Raw genomic sequence first — 18,302 nt, forward strand, 5'->3', positions numbered from 1 at the left:
TACCTTTTACTGCAAATATTTTCTTGCAAGTCCACACTCTTGATATCGTAAACATCACTTAACTATGAAATCCACGCTTACTTTTTAACTATAGTCATTTTTTTATACTTCTTTTAAAGTAAAAAGCTTAAACAACCCTCTAACAACCCATTGCTTTTGACTTATTTTGTAAAAGCAATTCTTTTAGTGTGCCATCAAGTGAAAAATAATTAACTATTGCCAATTCTTCGTTGATCGTGGCATCAATTTCCTCCTTGGCCATCATGCTAAGCACTCATTACCCCACAAATTAAGAATCACTTTTACTATTGGGTAAGTTATGATCGAATCATTTGAAATAATTAACTTCCATAATTTGTATTACATAAGTCATAACACTAGATATCCTAATACACGTTTTTAATAATAAATCTTTCTATTTTGTAATCAACTTCAGTTTTGATATATAGTTGTCATGTCTTGAATTAAACAAAGATGTTATATGTTATCCAAATTCTCCTTTAATAATAAGTTAATTTCCAAAATGAATTTTTTTCTTAAATTTATAATTTCTACAAATTGATATTTTCCTTAAGAATTAATTAATATTGAAAATGATATTCAACATTCAAGGATTTGATTCATTTGAAGTTATAAGATACATCTTAGAGGATAAAACACATTTACACTTATTAATTGATGATTTTAAGTGAAAAAAAAATCAACAAACACAATTTAAGAATTGAATGAATACATTTAATTAATTTTTTAATGATTTATTATTATATGTTTTATTTTTAATTTTGTTCACCTTATCCCAATCCGGACTTCATCTTTGCTATCTAAACATGAATTAAATTTTCAAACTTACTTTAAATTATAAGAATTGAATCAATTCAAAAATAAGTTGAGCTTTATATGAATGATTTTTTTAAGCTCATGTTCAACTCAATTTAAGTTCATAAATTGATCGATTTAACTCACGAGTTCAAATTACAAGAACTAAAAATCAAAGTTAGATAAGTTACACAAACATTATTAAGCATATTCTATCTAACTCTCACACATTCAACGATTAATTGAGATTAATTTCTCCGCACACAGATATATGTAACACAATTAAGGTGTCAAAATTTATCCTTACACCAAATCCCATCCCTTTATTTTACTTCCATTCAGTGCCCAATTTCAATTCATTAATCAATCAAGTGACCCGTGCTTTTCTTCCCCTTTCCAATTCATGATCAGAAAAAAAAAAAAATACAAGAAGACGTGCACAAAGTATCCACCTCCACTAGATTTACGTTTAAATTGAGAATAATATACATTTATTTTATTATTATTAGTTGTAACTTGTATTTGCTTCATGTTTATAAAAATTTTAACGTGTTTTTAAAAACATATTTAATATAATGCTAGAAATAAAATTTTACAAACATAATCTATAGAATAAATAATTTTATTTCAATAATTAATTTAAAAATAAAAGTATTAAATCACATAAAAAAAGTATAACTGAAGTGAATTCCTTGATTAATTTGGAGTTGGTATATTTTCAACTGCAATCAAAAGAGTCCACAACCAAAATTTATTTGCCCAAGTACGGCGAACATCTCTACTGGACCGTTGCATCGGAACTTTTGAAATACTTTTTAGTATGCATTATTATGTTTGGCATCATATAACCATTGCTTACGGATTTAAAATTTCTTAAATTATATTTTTATTCAACCCTATTTTTATTAATACTACTCAATTTTATTTTATCACATTATATGATAACGATTAAAGTACTATATATCGTTCTATTTATTTATTTTCCAACAGCATGACAAGGAAAATTAAACTCTTTTATCAATCCCAGTGACTAAAGATATTTTCTTTAGCGACAAATTATAGTTAACGTACTTGGGAGAATGGGCCCACATAATGTATATCAACAAATATTAAATGAAGAAATAGCCATTGGACCGATGTAACGTCATTGCTCCGCGACATTATTATCATTTATGAATAAAATTACATACAGAATCTTCTTTATCTAAATTAAAATTATACATTAGTAATTAGTATTAATCTTTAACATGCTTAATCATCAAGAGGTTTAATCCAATAAATAATAATTTAGTACAGGCGCAAAAGAAGTTTCTACACTCTTGGCAAGTCACGAGTCACTGTGCATTGGAGATCCAAATAACGCACTGGAACTCGAACGAAAATTAAAGAATTTAAAGAGAAACAAAAATTTATTATGAAATATGTCAGAAGCAAAATAAAGAAAGCTCATGGAGCGTTAACGAGAACATCCGAAATTTACAGTGTAACAGAAAGAGGAATATGCAGCATCACTGCACAAAATTAAACAAACAAAAATGAAAGTTTCCTAATAAGAGGGGTGAGGGTTAGGGGGAGGATGTAGTTGAGTCCTGCTAGGGTATGAAGAAACAAAGGGAAGACTACGTAGAATGAGGAAACGAAACTGTCGAGGAACAGGGGCGGAACGGAACACTTGCTCCACCACCCTCGCCAGCAACGCCGTGTACTCCTCCAACACCTCCGCCACGATCGCCACCAGTATCATCTCTCTCTCTCTCTCTATTCTCAACAACAGAATCGGGTCGGGTTGAATTTGAATCCGAATGAAAGTCACAGCGTTAACAAGAAAACATTAACTGGCATATATATAGGAAGGGATTAAGGGAAGAGGTTGAGCTGACCTGGGTAGCGGGTAGCCGGTAGTATGGGGGAGTAATGTTTAAAAATGAAAATAACAGCGGCGCCACCACTGCGCTACACTAGTGGAGTAGTGGTAATGGTTACCGGTTTCCAGTTTAGAGTTTCAGTGTGCTTTTAAGTTGTACTTTGCAGTGCAATCTTATCCTCTTCCCAGTCCCCACTAACTTTTATTTTTTAATACGAAAAAGAAAAGAAAGGGAGAGTGATATGATGTTATTGTCAAAGTGCCACGTTACCCGATAATAATCCAACAATCATTTTATATTGGGCTGCGTCTACGGTGAGTATCTCTTCAAATCACGCATCATGCATCGCTTTCTTTCTTTTAACCCTCTCATATATTTTAATGAATTTTATTTCATATTATTTAAAAGAGAGTGATGAATCTATTACAATTTTATTTAAATTAAATGCAGTATCAAAATATTTTTAAATTTTCTAATTATATTTAAGGCATATCATACATATTTTTATTAATTTTAAAAATATAATTTTTAAGAAATTTAAAATATTTTACACTACAAACGCTCCTAGGATTATATTTTAATGAGGGATCAAATAGAGAAAAAAATTTATAATGAAAAATATTTGATTGTTAGATTATTTAAAATTAAAATTATTATTTATTTATTTAAATAAGTAAAAAGAGTTAGTTTAATTATATTAATTGTTATAAAATTAATTAAAAACTATTTTTTATTATAATATTTTAATAAAAAAATTTATTTATTTTTATATCTAATAATTTAATTAATTAAAAAAACCTCAAATTTCAACCCCTTCCTATGGACTTACCTCCAAAATGAGAGATTTATTTTTACGGTAGAACTGATAAAAAAAAAACAAAAAACCCTTTTCTCTCTTCTTTCTCAAACAAATAACAAAATTAACTTTTTTTTTTTCTCTTCTTCCCTCTCTACTTCCAAAGCATCCAAACACATTAAGGATTTTATGGTGGCAAGCCTATAAAGAAGCCAAAATCTTAACAGCACATGGTATACTCTTGTTTTGTAATTAGTGAAGGAAGCAGCATTACACGTGTTCCTTCCATCATGAACTAGTTTATTATTAAATTTTAAAAATATAACTCATTAGAAATTATTTATTATTTGAATAAGCCTTTCTGAGTAAAAAGTATTGTCATACATTACTATTTCAGGTTAATTAAAAGACTTTCAACAATATATTCATATGCTTTTTTTATTTATTTATTTGATGTGAAAAGTTTGTAATAAACAGGCTTCTAAAATTAAGAATTCTCCAAAGCTTTGACTGAACATTCAAGCAAGCTAAATTTATTTTTCTGTTTTACTTTGTCGTATGATCTGCGTAAGTTTGAGATGAGAAAGTGTTAATAAGCCAGCATTCCTTTGGTGTATATGTTCAGAGAGAGATAAAAAGTAATATAAAGAAATTATAGATATTATTAATAAATTAATGTGATAGAATAAGAGAAATAAAAAAGAAAAGAGTATTCCTAACATAAGTCTTCTAAAGAAAGAACACAAAATAAAAGAAGGAAAGAAAATGAAAATATGTTAAATTTCAAAATTTCAAAAGTTAAAAGATGAAAATAATTTTTTTAAAGATTTTAAAATGACATTATTGATCATCAATATGTTATCACATTTTAATTTTTTTTTTATGATAATAACTAAAATAATTAACGACTTTCAATTTCAAAAATTAATATTTAAAATTTAAAATATAAAACTAGTTTGAGCAATGCTGCACATTTTAAGAATTAAATTTAAGATTTATTCATATATATATATATATATATATATATATATAATTTTACTTACAATTAAATATTAGCTAAAATTTAAGGGTTTTGTAGATAGTCTGTCTACTTAAAAGAAAAGGAAAATACAGAAAACAATAGCCAAGTTCCTTGTTTTGCACTTTGTCCAAGATAGGGAATCAACCACAGTTAATTAGTTTGATGTCAGAGTTTTGTTTGAGCATTGCTTTGATAGTTGTTTATTCCCATGTATGGACTATGGTAGAGCTATAACCAGTGGCATTCACAAAATGTTCTGGGCCAAGAAAGGTAAATTAACTCTATAATAAGCCTCCAAGCACAGTGAAGGAAGCGATTCTTTCCCTTGGAAATGAAAATGACAGAAACATGAGAGCCATCTCACAAGCATATATAAGAAGTTAACCCATTGTCAAGCAATCCCGAATCTCTCTCTTTAGCTTTTTCTGATGATTAGAAATAAATTGAAGATTCTCTTATTACCATTCAAGTCATTCCATCAACTTTAACTTATTCCCACCCCAACTTTAACTACAACTCCTTCACCTCTTGTAAGTTATATTATATATAAATTCATATTGAACTCAAGTCACAACCAAATACCACCCTACTCCCACTTTTGTTATCTAGGAGAAAGTTTCAATCACCTCATTAACATGCCTTCAGAACCATCAGCAAAGTCAGGCCAATCACCCTCCAATGAAGGAGAGAAGCACAAGCATTTGGACAGAGAAATAAGGGAGATGGTATCTGCCATCACTCACCGAGTCACTGATTTTCATAAATCAGATTCCACCCACCATTTGGAGAATGATGATGAACGTGATGTGAGGATCATCACCCTTGCAGGAACCAACGATGGAGCCACTCTTAAAAGTGATTTGGATGAAAAATCAGGCAAAACTCCTCATGGTGAACCTGAAGCATTGAGCACTTTTGTTAACAGCAACTTCCAAGCCATCAACAACTCCATCATGTTTGGTGGTAGTTACCAAGCCAACGATCCTGGTGTGCATTTGGATATTTCAGATTTCACTGATCCTCCTCATAGTCATCACCACCACAAGGTTGACAAGCAAGGGAAGAAGGGAAAAAAGAAAGAGAAAGAAGGTTCCAAAAGTGAACATTAACTTGGCCATTTTGATTGAGCTAGCTCTATATAGATATGTGCTGAGCAAAGGGATATCCAATTGAGTGCCAAAGAATAAACATTTTGTGTTAATCTTAAATCACTGGTCAATGTATGCTTGAATAAGTATAACCCATGTTTTCCTAATATGTTTTTGGATTTTTTTGTGCATGTTCTTTGTGTGTTGTCAATCAATCATATAGGAGACATTATATCATTATGTACAAGCAAAACTGTAGTCTTCATGCTAATAATATATATGTAACCACAGCCTCGTTGAGTTCTGTGTCAAGCATCCAAGTGAACCAAGCAATTTACTTGCAATTGCTCAACTAATTCTAAACGTTCTCATATGGGAAGGACCCAGATTTCTCAAAAGCATAGCAATGTTTGGTTAAAAGTATTATAATGTGGATAAAATAATAATTGAAAAAAAGTTAGCTACACATTTTTGTATCTGTATGATTTCTGTGAAAAAAAAAATATTGGTTAAATAATGTTACACCACATATATGTAGGTTATGTTGTGCCTTTTTGCCTTGCTTCAGCACACCTACTTTTAATTGTACTTCGGATCGAGAAGCATTTTTCTTTTGCAATGATTCTTTTGTCCTTTGCAAGATCAATTTCTTAAGAAAAGTGACGGTGGAAATTAAAAAAACGTACAACACTCAATAATATTATTTTAATTAATTATAAGTTAGCAAATATTCGCAAGGTTTACTGTTTTTACTACCCTATTTCAGTAGTGTCGGTCCAAGTTAACTCACATTTGCCAAATTATGAAACAAAAAAATAAATAAATAGAGAGATGGATGTAAAATTCAGACGTCTCAGTAGCTGAAAGAATATTCTCAAAGCTGGTCTTGTACCGAATGGCAAATTATAGCATCATATCCAAGAAGGTGGATAAAGTTCCAAACCTTAGACCCCTTGTCTAATGCGTTTTATGCTTTTAAGGTTATAATAAATTAGCAGAATGGGAATTATGAAATATATATTTCCTGTAATTTTGTAGCATCTGCCACAGTAACAAAAAATGAATCCTTCAAGTTCATTGTATGCTATCATTCTTACCTTTCTTAATTAGGCCTATGTGAAGAAAGTTGGGATCATAATTTAATTCAAATCAATCACATGAGGAAACATTATTGATGAATAATGACTAACCCACTTGACAACTTACCTTTTGTACACCTTTGGTTTTGATATTGCTGTTATGTTTCCTTTGCCTCTAGGGTAATGGAATATCGCCGAATGATGTAACGGTTAATTGTTATGCAACGTATAATGCTGTTATAAGTAGACTGTAGTACATACTATATTTCCTGTTGTTTAAATTAATGTATATATCTGGGTGAAAATTCTATTTGATGTAATCCTTTTTTATTAATATTGGTGCAGGGAATTGTATAATTAACAAGGAAATCACATAATTTATTTCTGGCTTTTATTGTTTTAATTCTTCTTTATAATTTACCAAATTTAACCTATATACGCAGTACATATGCTGACAGTTTTGAAACTTCTAGATTTGCAAATTCCATATTATTCCATTGTTCTACTTAGGCCATGACATTAAGTGTATATACCTTAATTGGTATAATATGATTAGTATATATACCCAAGGTTCAAAGAGTAGCTACCATTCCAACTTAGTTGAGGGTGAGGCATGGGGAAGAAAGTAAGGAAATTGAGTTCCAAAAGTATCATTTGTTTTCCAACTTTTTTTAGTTACACTCATTATTTGCATTTTATTCTTCAAGTGTGAGCTAAGTTACATTTCTCTTCATCTATATGCGTTATAAGATTTGTTTTCAAGTCTTTGAGATCGATCAAGAAACTTTACAAATTTTATTTAGGAAATTACAAATTTGACACCTTCAATTTTGTTTCCTTTCTTTGCGGACAGAATAAGGAGGAAAAGAAAGAAAGCAATGAAAACAAGGAAAAGAAGGAATCAGACAAGGCTATTGTGTTGAAAGCATTAGTACATTGTGAAGGTTGCTCGGACAAAATTTCCAAGTGCTTGAAAAGTTTAGATGGTAATTAGTATTTTGTTTACTTAGACCTTTTATTATGGATTTATGTGTTTTATAGAATTAAAAAATGAAAGGCTGTATAAAATGACTAGGAGTGAAGCATGTTGTTGTTGATAGAGAACAACACAGGGTCGTTGTGAAAGGAGATGTTGTGAAAGAGCCACTCAAGGTTTTGGAAAGACTTCAAAATAAATATAGCAAAAATGTCGAGTTAATTTCACCAAAACCAAAGCCCGAGAAACAGAAAAAAGATCCAGTAAAAAAGGAACAGGTTTAAATTTAATATTTTTATTGTTTTTTATATTATTATTGTTGTTATTCTCTCATCTTCTTCTTATTTTTTTCTCACTGTTTCCTTATATATAGATATTTTATTTTCATTTTTTTTTATTATTATTATTGCGTGCAGGCTAAAATGAAAACTGTGGTGCTCAAAATGTATATGCATTGTGAAGGCTGTGCAAGTGATGTCAAGGGAAAAATTGGAAAAATGGAAGGTTGATACTCTTAACTGACATCCCATATTGTTAAATTCTAAAGATTACATTTAAATAAACAAAGAATTATTTTAAGTTTTGTTAGGGAGTTTGAAAGAGAGAACAAATGAGATAAGGGAGAAGAAGAGAAGAGAAAGGGAAGAAGGATTAGTAAAAAAAAAAAATCCTCAAATTAAAAAATATATGAGGTTTAAAAAGTTTAAAACTTCTCCCTCCCATATAAATATTTCAAGACAAAAATTGTGATCAAATAACCTTTTTCCTTCTCTCTTAAAAATTAATTCCCAAACAAACAAAACCTTAGTGAATATGAACTTATAAAAAATAAACTAAAATAAATCAAGAATATAAATACAACATAATTGATGGATTATGTTATCAAACAGTGTATTTAGTATCTAATTTGTTAATATGTGATAGGTGTCGATTCTGTGGAGTTGGACAAGGAAAAATCACTTGTTATTGTCAAAGGAACAGTGGAGTCAACAAAAATTGTCGAATATGTCAAGAAGAAATTGAGAAAGCATGCAGAGATTATAAAAGAAGACAACAGAAGGGAAGCAAAGAGAGAGACGAAAGAAAATGAGAGAAGCAACGAACCTGTAGCTATGTTTAGTTATCCTCCTCAATATTCAACCCAATATCTTTATCCCAATCAAACCTTCAGTGATGAAAATGTTTTTTCATGTTCAATAATGTAAAAGTTTGTAAGCAAACTACAATTTTTAATAAAAAAAAGTTTCTTCTGTTTTCAATTTGTGAAATCTAACATTATTGAGCAATTAGAAAGTAATTTCAGTTTAGTCAAATTGGGGAGATTAAATTACTTAGCTCGGTATAAATTAGCTAAGCATACAAGTAGACTTGATTTATTTAAATATATACATAAAAAATAGAATGAGAGGATGTCGATTCTCTATCAATTTCCACACTTGTGCACGTATTAACTTTTTAATTTGTGTATTCAAGTCTTGCTATTCAAAGCTTTATGTAACGTCCACAAAAATTAACCTTATGGTATGCATTCTAATTAGTTGATATGCGTAATGTACAATATTTGTCTACAATAATATATCATTTTTTTTTATCTCTATTCATCGCATCGACAGTTTTATCACATTTTTATCGTTATTATTTTTTTTTTGTAAAAGAAATTGCATAAAATTATAGTATAATTATAATACCTCTAATCAATTTGAACTATTTAATTAATATATGGATTGAGTAACCTGAAAAATCACATTTGTAACCAAGAAAAAAAAAAGAATCTACTTCTGCCTATTTTACAATTTTTTTCACAAGCAAAAGATAAATAGGGGAAAAAAAGATATGAAACAAGATAAGCGATATAATTAAAAAAAACTAAAAAAATACTTAAAAATATTATAAATATGTGTATAAAAATAATATAACTCTTTACAATTCCACGAAACTTACACAAATAAGATATCGATAACCTATGTTATTGTAGTATATAAGAAATTGAGTATATGTATATATAATCTATATCATTCTCGTTATTCAATTTTCAATTACAATTGCAAATGTTTGCTACTTGTGAATTTAACAATAAAAATCAATTACGTGGAGTATCTTTGCAAATAGTAATCAATCTGTGTAATTAAAAGATTTTATATTACGAAGAGAAATTAAACAACTAAACATTGAATTTATTTGCGACATCATTCGTGTACATTTTGTAAGAACAACTTTGACCGGAAAACAACACTACTCAATTAGTCAATGTTGTACATTAGAACATGAAGATAGTTTACCAGGCACCTTTAGCTTAGTTAGACAATCGGATACTAACTTGGTATACAATTCAAAGTTGAAATATCATGAAATATTTCTTCTGTGTTTTGATCCACACTATTTGATAAATTTACTCTAATTAAGAAATAATTGACAAACAATATTTGCGATATTCTTACATTACAATTTAGATATTCCAGATAATTTCTTTCATCCCCTATAAGGATTGACAGTATTACGAAAGAGTTATTGCCTAAACGTGATAGCGTAAAAAAACTAGAGTAAATTTCAAAGACCAAAAGAGGCAGATTGTTATTTACAAAACACGATGCATTTGATGGACAAAAGTAACTGTATAATCATTATGTCAAGAAGTTGCGGGTTCAGCTCCATCGTGTAAGGCACAACAAATTGTAGCTTTATGATGTCCTTGGTAAACCTTAATATCCTCACCAGTTGACATAGACCAGAGCCTAGCAGTTGTATCAGAGGAAGCTGAAATAACAAGATGTGGCTTTAAAAATAGATGATGCAATACTTCAATCAATTATAAGATCGTATTTGTTTAATTGACTACCAAGAACAAAACATTCCGTTCTATTCCGTTTTCATTGGTTCCACCCATTTTCTTGGAATTAACATGTAACATTTTTTAATCTCGTCTTCTATTATGTTCTAATTTTTTTAAAATACACCAAAACATAAAATAAAACCATATGTTTTGTTCCGTTCAGTTTCAATATGTCTATCAAATGCAATGGAAGGCTCCTATTCTGGAATATGCATTAGAGACGGTTTCTTGTAACAACTATATGATCATAAAGGCTCGTTTCTCTATTTATTAGAGCCATAATTAGCTTGTATTATGAATAGGATTTATTTTTTATTCACTTTCCGTATAAAACTCATTATATTATAATTCAATCGTGTGCTAGCAAATCAGTAAAGAAATTTGAATACGTTTACCCAGAAAGTCAAATTATTTTGATGTGTCAATAACGTCATAGAATGATAATGTAAAAGTTCTATACGACAGCAACTCAAAATTAAACCATTTTTATATGTATGGTTGTTTAAAGCCTAAAAGTGAACAAATATTAAAAAAAAAAAAAAAAAAAAAAACCAAGTTAGTACCTGTAATAAGGTAGGCACCATCCACAGAGAAGACGCAGTCCCACACCCATCGCTGATGACCTGGGAAACACAGCCAACCTCACTTAAGCAAAACAATGGTTTTGGGATAGTGGTATGAGGTAAGAAAGCACTAGATTATCACATGACCTCATGAATTACCTATCAGAGTTTTCTCTAGTGTAAAACCATCAACATTCCATATTTTGACAGTATGATCAGCAGATGCAGTTGCCAAATACCTAAAAAGAATAACAGCAACAATACAAAAGCTGACTAGCTGAGGTATATCAATTGTTAGCGACAGTGATGTTATCAAGACTAGAAAGCCAAATTGGTCACTTAACTAGTCAGGGTGAATAAATGACTTTCATTAACCCTTCATGAAACTTAAACACTTATATGAAATATTTTTCAAACAAAATAATTTTGGTACTTATTTTCATTAAAAAAAAAATCAGAGCTGAGATTTCAGTTTTTTTCAAACAAACCCTTAGCCTTTGACCCTTATTTTTACATTTTTTACAACTCAATTTTTGTTTTGATTGGTATATCTTCCAACTGGTTACCCAACGATTCACCACCAGTAATCTTGATCAGATCACAACCATTGGCATGTCTGAGTCTAACAAGAGTGGCTTAAACAAAATAATAATGTCAGAACATGAACATAATCTTCTACCTGTGAGGTTCACAGAACTCAGGTGATAAAAGACATTTGAGGATGTAACCTTTGTGTGCTTGCAGTTTATGAAGAGGCTCAAAGTTTGTCATTGTCTGCACAAAGATATAATCCACTAGGACAAATACGTTTGATATGAGAGTAAAATCATTGAGATATTTTCATGAAGGCACAACCTGAGTCCCTCGCAACAAGCGCCACACATAACATGTCCCATGATTATTTGCTGCAACTACCAAGCTCCCATCCCACATTACTGTTAAAGAGCGTACAGCTGTATCCACCTCTGGCACCTACATTTCTTCCACAATTGAAAATTTTCATCCATAATTTTTTATTGAAGGATGAGAGGGCATAATTAGATGTATCTTGGGATTCTAGACTAAGTATAAGGGAGTTAGTGAATAACATTTCTAGCAAGGCCATAAGTAACAAAAAGCCTCTACGCCAATTAGTTAGCACCAAAAGAACCCTGGGGTAGAGCATAAGTGTATGACAATTGAGTGTATATTAGAGTACATGTGGTAAGTCAATGAGAAGGAGAAAGCAGCATGTTCTGCAAGCTGTATTCCTATAGTGTTAGAACTACAAGGCTTATATAACTTAAACAATTCGTGAACTACAAATATTATTTCAGACTTTTTCTTAGGATACAAAACATCTTTAATCTTGATTCTACATTGATATGCATATACAATAAAAGAGATTTGTGTCTTTTAAAGTGAGAAGATATGTAAAGTGATAAAGTAAAAGTCTATTTACTTTTGATTTGAATTACAATATACATGAATTCATATCAATGGTAAATAGATCTTCCCTTTCTTACTTTACACATCTCTTCACCATAAAGGAGCTAAATCTCAATTCAAGAAGACATAACTCATACCAATTCACAACTGCATGAATTTGCTGTCAAATCCCACACACGAATATTGCCATTTTGGTCACCAGATATTAGTTCAGTCTGTTGGATCAAATACAAAATTAATGAGACCACAAAGCAAGAACCTTTAAGAACTGCAATCTTATGTATCCGGATATGGAAAAACTAAGAAACCATAGTCAATGAACAAAGAGAATTAAGCACACATGCTTCAACTGAGATGCAACTAAACAAAAAATACTCTATATATTGAAGCATGTCAGTGTTTGAATACTACCTGTGGTTCATGTATTACATGATAAAGGCATTTAGTGTTCATTGAAATTAATATCTAGGAATTAGCACTCACTGACAGGACTATTCACTCAAGCAATTCCATCCTCTCTCTCTCTCTCTCTCTCTCTCTCTCCTCTCCTCTCCTCTCCTCTCCTCCTCCCCATCTAAATTCAACAGTCCAAATCTAGATCACACATTGCTTATTGTTATTACTTCAATAAACCAATACTTCAATGAACCGATAAAAGTGCCAAGTAGTTAAATGAAATAACATAAATGAAAAGCTAAAAGCCAGTATGGTGTAAGATGACCAATTCAGCCCTAGCTACTCTGATGATTGACGCATTGCTTATTGTTCTTGTTAATTTGTTATCTCTTCTAACTTCTTAATGACTAGTGTAATCAAGCCAAGGATAAATTCTATAGCAACCGAAAAATGGTGAAATGTAACCTGATTTGGGTGAAGCACAACAGTATTTACAGCTGCACGACTTTCATATTCCCTTTGACAACCTGGTGCCCTGCTTTTTTGTCACCATTTCAGCAAATATTGTTTAGCCAAAATGTATGCGCATAACTCATACTAAAAAATTATTCTATGTTAAGATAAATAACTTACCTCAAATCCCAGATCTTAACTGTGCCATCTTCTGAACCAGAATACATCCAATTACCATCACATTGGAACCCAACCGCCATTACATTATTGGTATGTGAATCATAGCTCATTACCTGCCACACAATCAGGAACAGAAATTATTTGGAACTAGAAAAGAAATGACTTCTTGGAGTAAGTGTATCAGTTGAAAAAACATACCGGTTGAGGGCTATTTGAGTTAACATCAAACAGTCGTATGTGAGGATTACCAGCTGCAGCCAGGTAGCGTTTATCTGGGGTTATCTCCAGCCGGTTTACTTGCTATAAAAAATTAGATATGGCAAATTTAGTACCAAGTTATGGACCCAAAAACACCAGAAAGCCATTGATCTAGATAAATCAGTAGCAACCGCCATCCAACTATAGACACATGCAGTAGAAACATAACTTTTAGGCATACGATCATTTTAATATTAAAATATATAGGCGTGTTACATTCAACAGCAGAACTATTCAGTTTCAATTCTTTTTGAAAGTTAAAAATGTAACAACAGAAAGTTTATGCAAGTTCAACAATGTCTTCAAATTTCATAGAAACAATTAAAAAGCATGCGTCTCATCATCTTGATTTGATAAACGAAAAAATGATATCAAATTTGAAGCATCCCTAACAAATGCAAAGATAGATCGATACTCGCTTCTTATTTCTTCTTCAACAGTAGAAATACCAAAATGAAAAAGGGGAATGAGAAGGAGAAGCAAACCGAATCAGGATATTGAATGGTGCGGTAGCATCGGCCACTCTTGGCCTCCCAAAAACGAATGGTGTGATCATAGCTCGCAGTGGCAAGTATCACCGTTGGTTGGCTCATCCTACAACACAACTCTTCTTCTTCTCCTTACTCTTGCAACCAACATTCATCTATGAAACAAAAATCGAAAACCTAATATGATTGGATTGATAATAATCTATTGAATCTGAAATGGAATATCGAGAAGTAATTATGATGCTATGTAAACAAAGTTCTGAAAATGAACAAAAAGTGACTGTAAACAAAAAAAAAAAAAACTGTGACGGCGGAACAGTTCGAGTAAAGAGAGAAACCGCAGGCGATCGCCGTCTCGCAGTGTTTCGGTCGCCGACGACGACGGTCGTAGTACCGCGCCACACAGCCACACTAGTCAATTCCCCAATTCATGACTGTGTTCTCTACTTTCTCTTCCTTTCCAGCAAAACGCGCCGTTTTCAATTCCCCAATTCGATTTTTTTTTTTACGTTTTTACCTTTTTCTGTATGGGTTGGGCCGCGTTTTCCTTACTCCATATCCAAGCGATAGCCCCACAAGGTTTATACTTTTTGTTATAATATAGCCCAGAAGCTTTATTATTGATTATTGACCAAAAACAAAAAAAGCTTTATTGTTGATTGAAAAAGCCAAAATAAAATAAAATAAAATAAAGGGTGCTTTGAAAATTGGACAGGTGAGGGAACTGTAAATGTATCAGTCAACAATTCAATGACCTAACCGTGATATTATTGCGATTAAATCAATATTAATTAAATATATTTTATATTTATAATACATTTGTGAAGTAAACTAAGAAATTTGAATATTATAAAATAAGTTTATATTAATTTAACTTTAAAATGTATAACACTATTCGAAAATTCAAAATTAATCGATCAGGTTAGCATAAGCAACATGTTAGACAGGATATTTATGTAACTCAATCTAAATCATTTCACTTTAATTAGTTTTGCGAAAAGATCAGATTTGGTCGACTTTTGTGAAGCAATTATTGGCAAATCACTCAACCTACTGAGGTCTTGCTAACCAAACATTAAAAGCCGATTTAGAAAATAAAATAAATATCTTTTTTATTCAATTTAATTTTTTACTTTTAGAATATAGAACTCATAATAAAAATTAGATTTTTATTAATTTTAAGATAAACAGCTAATAATAGTAAAATTTTATTTAAAAAAATATTTATTATATTTTATAACTTCAATACAATAAATGTGTAATTTTTTTTATAAATTTTTTTTATTTATGGATACTTAAACTCCCTGTTAGTATTTTTTTAGATCACATATGTAATGTTTAAATGTATTAGAGACATTATCTAATTAGCCAAAATTATAAAGTAGTCTATTTAATATTAAGTTTATGGCTAAGGACATAATTGTTATAAATAGTCAAAAAATTTACACTAAAATATCGGTACACAAGTCAATTTAGATCGTTGTTAGCAGCGTACTAAAGAAGTAATCAACTTCAGTTATACAAAGAAGTTGATTATAATCGACTTTAGTTAATTAAAATCATTTTTTGGCAACATAATGAAGAAGTCGATTATAATCAATTTCAGTTATATAAGAAAGTCAATTATAATCGACTTCAGTGCTACATCGTAATGTGAAGTTTAATAGTGAATAATAAACAATAAAAGTTTGTTAATTCATTTTACTTTAAATGTGTCTTTCTGTATAGAATTCTACACGAAAGATTTAATCTCAGGGGAATGATCATTATTTTGACATGTATATGCCCACTAATTGAAGTGTTGATTATTTTTTGTTGGCCATAAGTTTATATTTTGGTTATGCCTTAAGGACTTTGATTAGTTTGGTTAATTATAGTGTATTGATGAGATATAAAACACTGAAGAAAGCCATAGTTTAAGATAGAGTAAATTTGTAGTTTTAGTTATTACCATATGAGTCACTGCTAGTGATTGTTTTGTAGTCTCCGATATGCAGGGTGTTATCCTAAGAAATAAAAACATCCAAACTAAATTGGCAATGGTCACAAAAACAGAAGATCAAAACATGAAACACGTGTTTGGAAGTTATAAAGCCCCTTTCTATCTCCTTTGTGAAACACGAGGCAACACTATTTCCCTTTGTACAATTGAAGTCGATTATAATCGACTTTCTTGTATAACTGATATCGATTATAATCGACTTCTTTATTATGCTGCCAAAAAATGATTTTAATCAAAAAAATTTTTAATTAAAGTCGATTATAATCGACTTCTTTATTACGCTGCTAAAAATGATTTAAATCGATTTGTATACTGATATTGAAGTCAATTTTAATCGACTTTCATGTAATTTAAATTAGGACATTTATGTAAAAAAATTTATTTTAGTGTATATATGTAATATTAATTTTTTTTTTATATAAAAAAACCTAAGGTTAAAGACTTTGTCTTAGAGGAACAATCAGTAACAATTCCAGAATCGATTCATATAGTCGCTTTTGATGCAAGTTCAGAACCTCTACAAGACATTGTTATTGAATCCCCCACTCAAGATAATTTGGTTGTTCATGAAGAACAAACTCAAGATCTTTAAGAACTTGTGCATCATGAGCTAGTACCTTTGTAGAGGTCCAATAGAGAAAGTTGAAGTGTTATTCCAGATGATTACATAATATTTCTCTAGGAATATGAGAAAAACAATGGTATGATGGAAGATGACGCAGTCTAATTTCGTTAAGCCATGCAAGATTCCAACTCAGAAAAGTGGATTGAAGCAATGAATGAGAAGTATAAGTCCATGCAAGACAACAAGGTTTGGGAACTTATCTCATTACTAGAAGGTGTGAAACCCATTAGTTGCAAATGGATATTTAAGACCAAACAAGATTCTAAAGGTAATATGGAGAGGTATAAGGCTCATCTTGTAGCAAAGGGCTATACCCAAAAGGAAGGGATTGACTTTAAAAAGATTTTCTCTCCAGTTTCATTGAAAGACTCTTTTAGGACAATCATGACTCTTGTTGCACATTATGATTTGGAGCTTCATCAAATAGATGTCAAGACGGCATTTCTCAATGGCAACATTGATGAGACAATTTATATGGTGCAACCAGACAAGTTTTTGTCAGGAGACCCAAAGAATATGGTTTGCAAACTGACAAAATCTATTTACGGGCTAAAACAGGTGTCTCGTCAATGATACTACAAATTTTATCAAGTAATTCTCTCATTTGATTTTGAGATGAATCTTGTTGATGATTGTATGTATCACAAATTCAGTTGGAGTAAGCATATTTTCCTAGTCTTATATGTTGATGACATACTGCTTGTCACTAATGATATAGGCATGTTGCAAGAAACCAAGAGATTTCTATCAAGAAACTTTGAAATGAAAGACCTTGGCAACACCTCCTTTGTATTAGGAATTCAGATACACCAAGATCAATCTTGGGGTATCCTAGGATTGTCACAAAAGAGCTAGACCGAAAAGGTATTTAAAAGGTTTGGCATGCAAGAATGTAAATCCGGGGATACTCCAGTTGCTAAGGGAGACAAATTTAGTTTCAATCAGTGCCCAAAAGGAAACTTAGAAATTCAAGAAATGCAAAAGATTCCCTATGCATCAGCTGTAGGGAGTCTGATGTATGCCCAAGTATGTACGCGTTCGGATATAGCATACGTAGTTGGGATATTAGGTAGTTATTAGGTATTTAAAGAGAATAAAGGATTACATGCTCACATATAAGATGTCAGACCAGTTGGAGATCATTGAATATTCTGACTCTGATTTTGCTGGATGCCGAAATAGTTTGAGATCCACTTCAGGTTATATTTATCTGTTGGCTGGTGGTGCAGTTTCTTGGTGCAGTGCCAAGCAAACTCTTACTGCTTCATCTACCATGGTAGCAGAATTTGTAGCATGTTATGAGGCATTTAATCATGGGATTTGGCTGAGAGACTTTGTCACTTGGTTGCGAATTATGGAAGGAATTGAAAGACCACTTAAGTTATAATGTGACAACAAATCAACTGTCTTATATTCCAGCAATAATAGGATTCGACCA

General features: G+C 30.9%; 3 protein-coding genes across 4 annotated transcripts; 1 reads left to right on the forward strand and 2 right to left on the reverse strand.

Annotated features, from left to right (window-relative positions):
• Nucleotides 1-2,362: 2,362 nt before the first annotated feature.
• On the reverse strand, nucleotides 2,363-2,560 carry LOC113853261. The gene has a single exon (XM_027483796.1). It carries the CDS (start codon nucleotides 2,558-2,560, stop codon nucleotides 2,363-2,365), a length of 198 nt encoding a protein of 65 aa, XP_027339597.1.
• Nucleotides 2,561-5,095: 2,535 nt separating this feature from the next.
• Nucleotides 5,096-5,683, forward strand: LOC113853177. Its single transcript, XM_027483676.1, has one exon. It carries the CDS (start codon nucleotides 5,134-5,136, stop codon nucleotides 5,605-5,607), a length of 474 nt encoding a protein of 157 aa, XP_027339477.1. The 5' UTR covers nucleotides 5,096-5,133; the 3' UTR covers nucleotides 5,608-5,683.
• Nucleotides 5,684-9,940: 4,257 nt separating this feature from the next.
• On the reverse strand, nucleotides 9,941-14,712 carry LOC113872435 (target of rapamycin complex subunit LST8-1-like). Of its 2 annotated transcripts, none has more exons than XM_027509984.1 (11): nucleotides 14,576-14,712; nucleotides 14,235-14,392; nucleotides 13,690-13,791; nucleotides 13,492-13,604; nucleotides 13,324-13,393; nucleotides 12,600-12,677; nucleotides 11,890-12,006; nucleotides 11,714-11,808; nucleotides 11,194-11,273; nucleotides 11,035-11,094; nucleotides 9,941-10,395 (listed from the first exon to the last, which is right to left on the reverse strand). In XM_027509984.1, exons 2-11 carry the CDS (start codon nucleotides 14,340-14,342, stop codon nucleotides 10,268-10,270), a joined length of 951 nt encoding a protein of 316 aa, XP_027365785.1. In that variant the 5' UTR covers nucleotides 14,343-14,392; nucleotides 14,576-14,712; the 3' UTR covers nucleotides 9,941-10,267. The 2 variants fall into 2 exon arrangements, with proteins under 2 accessions (XP_027365785.1, XP_027365794.1); XM_027509993.1 differs by having other exon boundaries at nucleotides 9,964-10,395; nucleotides 14,235-14,374.
• Between the last annotated feature and the right edge of the window lie 3,590 nt (nucleotides 14,713-18,302).

The sequence above is a fragment of the Abrus precatorius genome, unplaced genomic scaffold, assembly GCF_003935025.1.
Source record: "Abrus precatorius isolate BTA unplaced genomic scaffold, Abrus_2018 Scaffold10, whole genome shotgun sequence".
Classification (NCBI taxonomy): Eukaryota; Viridiplantae; Streptophyta; class Magnoliopsida; order Fabales; family Fabaceae; genus Abrus; species Abrus precatorius.

Coding starts and splice junctions, on each gene's coding strand:
- LOC113853261 (XM_027483796.1), bottom strand. CDS start 2,560: ATGATACTGGTGGCGATCGTGGCGGAGGTGTTGGAGGAGTACACGGCG.
- LOC113853177 (XM_027483676.1), top strand. CDS start 5,134: ATGCCTTCAGAACCATCAGCAAAGTCAGGCCAATCACCCTCCAATGAA.
- LOC113872435 (XM_027509984.1), bottom strand. CDS start 14,342: ATGAGCCAACCAACGGTGATACTTGCCACTGCGAGCTATGATCACACC. Junction 13,605..13,689: donor ACTCAAATAGCCCTCAACCG/GTATGTTTTTTC, acceptor ATTGTGTGGCAG/GTAATGAGCTATGATTCACA. Junction 12,678..13,323: donor TTGTGCTTCACCCAAATCAG/GTTACATTTCAC, acceptor TTGATCCAACAG/ACTGAACTAATATCTGGTGA.